This window comes from Octopus sinensis, linkage group LG18, assembly GCF_006345805.1.
Source record: "Octopus sinensis linkage group LG18, ASM634580v1, whole genome shotgun sequence".
NCBI lineage: Eukaryota > Metazoa > Mollusca > Cephalopoda > Octopoda > Octopodidae > Octopus > Octopus sinensis.
Window position 1 is genome coordinate 18621080 of NC_043014.1, and position 8409 is coordinate 18629488.

The following is an 8409-nucleotide window of genomic DNA, read 5'->3' on the forward strand; positions in this document are numbered from 1 at the left end:
CTGTTAGCACGATAATTTTGTCAGTGAACAGGTCGCGGTCTCAAAGCGACGAAAATATTTTGGCAAATTAAATTTAAATGTTGAAGTGAATGTAACGGTTTTTGTGTGTTTCTTAAATGGCTTAGAAACACCTTCCAGGCTGCAATATATATAGTTTAAACTAAGAATTAAGGTTGTTGAAAAGCCAGGCAACCCTATCAGATCTATAATTGGTAGAAGCTATCCTTTCAGTAGAACTCTCTGTACGGATAACTATTGCACTGTATGTAGATTTAGCCCACAAACAAACTGTAAAGCCAGAAATGTGGTCTATAGTATAAGATGTATAGAGGGACGATGCAGTAACAAGACAGTAACATACGTAGGGGAAACAGCAAGAAGCATTGGTGAGCGGGTGAATGAACATTGGAGACAACTCAAGGAAGGTAAAAGCTCATCGATTCTGTACCAACACGCTGAACAAGAAAACAGGGGGGGATCAATCAATAACATAGAGATTAAGATATGTCCACACATAGAACAGATGCAACAATTAGACAAATTACAGAAGCTACACATATAATAGAAAATAAACCTAGCCTGAATAGAAAACTAGAATGGAGCAATAGCGCACACCACAACATATGACGATAGTGGATCCTGCAAACATAATAAATACACAGATAATTAAAGAATAGAAATGAATAACTATATATATGTATATGTGTATGTATGTGTGTATATGTGTATATATATATATATATGTATATGTATATGTGTGTATATATATTATATATATATATATATTATGTATATGTATATATATTATATATATATATATATATATATATATTTTTTTTTTTTTTTCAATTAGATTATTATTATTATTACTAATATTGTTGTTATACATACATACAAGCATATGTAATGATAATAATGGGTGGATGTAAACACATGAACAAAATTAGAACAAAAGCAACAACAACAAAAACAAAATACAAATTACAAGAATGTATATAAACAGAAGATACAAATATTACAGGCATCCCCCTCACACACACCACTAAATAAACATAGACGCACATAGAGATATAAGCATGCGCAAATGAAGACATACAATAGAAATACAAAATGGCTGACGGTTAGTAAGGAGAGACACAAGTAAGTGAGAAGAAAACAAAGGACCACTGATGCGGTCACAGGAGTGTGACGAAAGAACTTTGTCCGAAATAAGATTAAGATTAATGTAAAAAATAAATATCACTGAAGCAAAATAACACCAAATATATAGTGCGTGTGTTTTTATTGGCTAAACTTGCAATATGACCATTCCGAAATATAACAATATATATATATATATATATATATGTATATCCTAAACGTATGCATACATACATTTTCATATTCATGCCTAAAGACCTGTCAGAAGGGGTTGAATAAAGGGCTTCAAATCCCAGTCAGATCTAATTTTATAGTACAAGTTACTTCACATTTTGTATTGCGACCGTCCATAAATGATTGATTGATCTGCTTGTAATTCTTCAGATTTCTTCATATAATCACCCACAAATTGACACTGAGCTTGTTAACTTTCTCTCTTTCACATTTCAGGTGCATTCCGACACTTTGCAGGCTTCATAGGTAAGATGTTGTGGAAACCATGTAACCAAAAAAGTATTAGTAGTTGTAGTAGTAGTAGTTGTTGTTGTTATTGTTTTTGTTGTCACATATGCTGTTAGTGTTGTAGTATCTACAGCTTGTTAAACGATATCAACTGATAGTCGGCCCTACCACGTTGCTTGACATTGTGTTGTTATAAGCTTTTATCAGCAAAATTCTGATTTTCAAATTCAAGTAAGTACGCGTAATTACATTCATAATGACATTAGAAAATGGATGAAATATTATGGCTAATAATCCTTTCATGGCCAAAATATAAGACCGATTATAAAGATGATGATATTGATGATGATAATGATGATGATGTAGTCGTCGACGAATTTGATAACAACGGTGATGACAAGGATGATGATGATGATGACGACGACACTGATGCCGTGGACGGCGATGATGATAGTGATAACCATGATGTTGTCGTCGCTGCTGCCGCAACTGCTGTTGATGCTGATGTGGAAGAGGATAGGGAAAATGAGGATTATGGCGGTGGTGAAGAAGACGAAGACAATGATATTGTTAAAGCGTTCTTTTGATTTTAATGGCTACGAAATGCAGAAGATCAGCCACTGTGACAATTTTGAAGGCCCCGATAACTGATGCGGAGGAAAGGTGTAGATGGCAATAAAGTGGGGAGACGGAGTTATGCCGATCTTTCGGAATGGATTTTAATACAGCAAACCTGACTAAAAGCAATGTAAAGCAAACTGTTGTTTCAAACCGGATGAAGAATTAAGTCTAGATCTTTAGCCATTCGCTTGTATACGGCTCCACAGCACTTACATACATTTATGATACGTTACTTGGAATCAAGAATAGAATTACTTTGCTGAGGAAATATCTGCCAATTTTGGCGTTTCTTTGCGAAAATCGATCCAAGATTCGTCAGCCGACATAACTGGATTATATCACGTGACAAAGCTTTAATAGCAACAACAGGAAAACGCTTGCCATTATAGTCATTAGTGATGTAGCTTTTATTGATGTTTATCAAGAAATTTTGCTGTCTTTGGAGTATCACTTGTACGTGGTTACGACGGCTCACATCGAAGGAAAATAATCGGAGCGAATCGGATATTAAGATTAAAAGTGCATGAGTCGAGGTTCACGTTCACTACAGGGGATTTTCCTTGTTGTGGGTGTTGGTGTTCTTTAACGTTCGATCAGCTGTGCTCGATCAAGAATTTAAAGTGTCCCAACCATGACCATCGCTTCTACTTCATTTTAGACGTAGTTTTCTCTGATACTATACTGGAAATGGTAGTGTGTGATTTGAAAGAATCTTCTTGCTGCTTCTTGTTACGTAGACTTCTGCAATGGAATTATAAAATAATACACACACTCACACGCGCGCTACATACGTACCTACATACATACATACATACATACATACATACATACATACATACATACATACATACATACATACATACATACATATATTCCTTTATTCTTCTACTTGTTTCTCTCACTTGGCTGCGGCCATACTGGAGCGCAGCATTCAAGGGCTTTTAGTCGTAGATGTCGAACTCAGCACTTATTCTTAGTAATCCTAGTTCTTATTCTATCGAACCTTTTGTCGAACCGATAGATTATGAGAACTTAAACACACCAATATCGGTTATCAAGCGATAGCGAAGGGACAAACACAGACACAAAAACACACACACATATATGTTATACATATATACATGTATGTATTTCTTCTTAAGTTATTATATTGGTTCTTAGATATACATTTATTCAGGTGAGAGGTTAATTAATTGTCTATCATTAGTATTTTAATACTTATGCTCGTATTTCTGTTAGTACATGTGAATACGTGCGTATGCGTATATACTATGTATGTATGTATGTATGTATGTATGTATATATGTATGTATTCATGTATGCATGTATGCATGTATGTATGTATGTATGTATATATATATATATATATATATATATTCGCTCACACAAATATGTATATGTCTGAGTGTGCGTGCGTATATATATATATATTTTCCGTTCTAAAGTCATTTCGTTATATCTTAAGCGTACATGCCTATTATTCAAAGGTTATCAAAGTAATTATGTTAATGATTATATTCATTACTAATTATTATATTATAGGATTATGTGTTTATACATTCAGATATATGTTGGGATCGTGTACTTAATATTCATATTTGGGTTTCCTGTATACATCTATGATTATTACGTGGATTTATTTGGTTATTTCGTCATCAAAATTGATTTCATTGATAGATGTATAGTATTTTTATCTAAATATTTTTATCTAAATAGAAAAATTATCATTTATAAAGCTTTGAACGAGAAACATTCAGTAACGGTACTCTAGAATAAATATTATTTGCCGTCCTGATTAAGACGAATGATGCTGCTATCACCTTTACTCTAAAAATGTACAATCTTCTACAGTTAATTAATAGGAATCAGTACTTAATTTTGTAATTACCATCATCATTAAACAGATTTTTAAGTATTGTATAATCTAACATAACATGGTGTATGCTATTTATGATTATTCTAGTTTAGGTTTCTAAGTAAAGTTATATTAATTATACGTAAATTTTAATTCATATCTTCCAAAATTTGTATTGAGATTAAAATGTATATTATTCTTTGGTTAATTAGTGCATGTCAATGCTCAGGATTATCATTACTATCATAAAGAGTATATTTAAATATTTCATAATGCAATGAGGTATATATTATTTTCTTTTTTTTTAAATACTACTAACCTTGCAAGTTTAATATTTATGCTTGGATTAAAAGTAGTTATATTATCTGATAGATGGTAAAGGTTCATGTTCTTTATTATTATTGAAATGAAATTCAAGCACTGTATAATATAGTATAAGCTATTTATATTTGTTATTTCCAATTAATTTAATTTCTGTTTGACCTTTAAATTAAGCCATAGTTACTATACTATTTCAGTGTTTAATGTTAGGTTTAAATTACCATCCGTTTAATAAATTTATTTAATATTCTAGATCATATCAATATTAATTATAACAAATTATAATAGTTTAATGATTGCTTATATTTATAGCCTATTTGATACATTTTTTAGGCTTTCTAGAATCATAATAATGTTAATCATTACAAATAAAATATGCATCTTTCTACAGCCATTGAATTTACGTTTAGATGCTATAAGCTTAAATTATTACTACTTGTTTTATATCCTTTACATTCGACGGATATTTGTCCCCATCTTGTTTGTTGTTAACACAACATTTCGGCTGGTATAGCCTCCAGCCTTCTGCAGGTGTCTTGGGGAAATGTCGAAGCTGGGTTCTTATTACTAAGGTATGTTTCGATGTTATTATTATTATCATTCAGGTCACCGCTTGGAATCGAACTCGGAATCTTGAGGTTAGTAGTACGCGCTCTTAACCACTACGGGCTAACAACAACAACAACAAAAACAACAACAACAACAACAACAATAATAATATCATCGAAAAATGCATTAGGAATGAGAACCCAGGTTTGAAATTTCCCCAAGACACCTACAAAAGGCTGGAGATTATATCAGCTGAAAAGTTGTTAACAACAAACAAGATGAGGACAAATATCTGTCGAATGTAAATAATGTAAAAAATGTACATAATTCCTCATCTCTTAAATATAGAACTGTATTGTTTTATATCCTATTTATACTCAGCTACAAGCTGAAAGTACTGAAGACACTGAAAATACTGGAAAGGAAACTGGAGATAGAGAGGGAAGTACTGCCCCACCAAGTAATTTTGTTGAAAGGTGGGTGAATGTTGCGAAAGTGACTCGAGTGAATTGTCTTGCTCTGGATATACGTCTGAAAGCCGGAGTAGTTGAGGGGAAGAGGGGTGCCTATCTGCCGTGCTCTTTACAGTCAGGGTGACCAGGATGTGTGTGCATGGATGGGCCCTGGGCGGAACTCCCCTGCATTGGGGAATTTTGCAGTTAGATTTTTTGGTAACTATTTTTGTTTTTTATTGTTTACAGGTTTTCTGTGTTAAACCCTACTTATCCCTTGTTTTATAATGTCACCATATGTTTTTGTATTCGGCCCTTCCGGCCAATAAAGAAAAGATTATTATTATTATTATTATCATTATCATTATTATCATATCATCATCATCATTATTATTATTATTATTATTATTATTATTATTATTATTATTATTATTATTATTATTATTATTATTATTATTATTATTATTATTACTACTACTACTATTATTTATTATTTGTCTTTATCACAGATTTTGCTGGAGCTCCTGGAGTCTTGCATGCGTAGCGGGCTTACTACCTGCAGCCTACGGTAGTAAACTTGCTATGCATGCTATTCGTTCTTTTCAGCTATCTAATGCTTTCCCTATTATTCTGGCCGTGCCAAGGGGGGAAAGCCTATCTAACAGTTCTACTGGGCACTCTATCCAATTTCCTTTATATTCCCCATGATGCCTTCGGTTCCCAAGCATCCAACAATAGTTGGCACTATTTTCACCTCCTTCATTTTCTATAATTGGGCTATTTCGTACTTAAGAGGGTTGAATTTGTCTATCTTTTCGCCTTCCTTCTTGACTATTCGAGGGTCAAGAGGGCATGTAACATCAACTATATAGCATATGTGGTTCATGTTGACGACCATCACCATGTCCGGTCTGTTGTCCTCTAGCACCTGATATGTTTGGATTTCTTGTGATGCTCTTATTTTCATTGTAATTGAAAATGTTTTACGTCGGACGTGTTCGGTGCCTAGTAGTGCTACTTTTTCTATGTTATATATACTTGTAAATCCTGGTATCTTTGCCATGTATTTGTCTGAATCTTTTTTATCACCCCTAATGCACCAACTAGGATCCAACTATGATAAGAATTGTGTCCGATTTTAGGCTCTACGTTTGACTTATCTCTATTTTCAGATCTTTGTATTTAGAAAGTTTCTCCGAAACATTGTCATCTGTTAGTATTGATACATCGATTAGAAAGCATTTTTTCTTGTTTATCTCTGACAACTATATCCGGCCTATTGACCTTAATTTCTTTATCTGTGTGTATTGGCATATACCAAAGTATGTTTGCTTTCTCATTTTCTGTGACCTTTTCTGGCGTGTGTCTATACCATGTTTTTTCTGTTGTTATTCCATAGTGTTGGCATAGCTTCCAGTGTATGTAGGTCCCAACTCTGTCGTGTCTGTGAATGTATTCCTTCTTAGCCAGAACTGGGGGGGGGGGCAGAGACAGCATGATTTATTGTCTCTTCTCCATCTCCACATATTCTGCAGTTTATCTATTTTCATTACATGGTGATATTTGGTGGGTATGTTTTGATCTTGTGCTGTAATTAAAAGTCGGTCAGTCTCTGCTTTGAGTTCTGAGCTTCCCAGCCATTGTTCGGATTCTGTTTTGTTTATTTCTTTTCTATTTAGTTTAACCTAGTATTTGCCATGAAGGGGCTTTTCTTGCCATCATTTTGATATGATCCATTGCTGTTCTAGTTTCAGTTTGTTGCTGTTGTTGTTGTTGTTTTTGTTGTTGCTCTTCTTCTTCTTCTTCTTCTTTTCTTCTTCTTCTTCTTCTTCTTCTTCTTCTTCTTTTTCTTCTTCTTCTTCTTTTTCTTCTTCTTTTCTTCTTCTTTTTCTTCTTCTTCTTCTTCTTCTTCTTCTTCTTATTATTATTATTATTATTGAGTGAGTGAGAGAACAATACATGCCATCAAGGTGACACTGAGGCAAAATATACGAAGCACAGTATACCTATGATGACTAACCATCACCAGGCACATGCATCACAGCCATATGTGATGATCTCATATCAAGATAAACAGCGCATGACCTTGCAGTTGGGACCCAGTTAGAACTTTCTTCAGTTTGAGTAGTCAATCCCACCCAAAACGTCCATGAAAAAAGGTTGTTTAAGGATGCTGAACAAAACACCCATGTTTCCAAAGGTGAGTTATCCAAACCCCAAATAATTCCTCTCAACACATGACTATGATGCTCTCCCGCTACTTCTTCTTATGATCAAAGATGCACATATCGTCAGCCACTAAGTGACATGCCCAATTGGTTATGGTCAAACAACTGACAAGCAAAACTGTGGTATTAAGCAGAATATTTGCTGTAGCCCATCTTTTATACCAAGACAAAACAATGTACATGATAACACATCCAATCAGTTAAGTCCAGAAGCTATGAGAGCAACTGCCTGGTACTGCATCAGAGCATTTTATTCTGTATCAGGGCCGTTTACTGCATCCGTTATCAGAGCATTGGTACTGCATCAGGACATTGGTATTAGATCAGGGCATTGTTATTATTGTTACTCTGAAAGACTCTCGGAAAGCAGGCAATAACAAATTACCAAAGGTTTCAAGTAGAGCCTTCTCCGGTGACTGAAAGAGACAATACTCTCCTTGGAATGTGTGCTGTATCCAACAATGCAGTCTTCTGGATCACTTCATGTCTGACAGCAGCTCCACTATTCTTAATATGTTTTTCAAAGCTCTTGAACACTGCTCCTAATGCTCCAATTAGCAGCGGTATCACCATTACTTTCCTCATGCCTCATGACTTTCCTATCTCTTCGCGCAGTGGCTGGTATTTCTTAATCTATTATGTTTCCGTACATTTCATTATTATTATTATTATTATTATTATTATTATTATTATTATTATTATTATTATTATTATTATTATTATTATATTGATATGTATATAGTAAATGAAATCAACAGCAGAAGACAAAATCAAATACAGA

The 8409-nt window shown here is 33.8% G+C and overlaps 1 protein-coding gene across 1 annotated transcript; it reads left to right on the forward strand.

Annotated features, from left to right (window-relative positions):
* The first annotated feature begins 1871 nt into the window (after positions 1–1871).
* LOC115221655 (uncharacterized protein F23B12.7-like) lies at positions 1872–6617 on the forward strand. Its single transcript, XM_029791856.1, has 4 exons — positions 1872–2171; positions 3766–3825; positions 5330–5491; positions 6573–6617. The coding sequence occupies exons 1-4, from the start codon at positions 1872–1874 to the stop codon at positions 6615–6617; spliced, it is 567 nt and encodes a 188-aa protein (XP_029647716.1).
* Positions 6618–8409: the final 1792 nt, after the last annotated feature.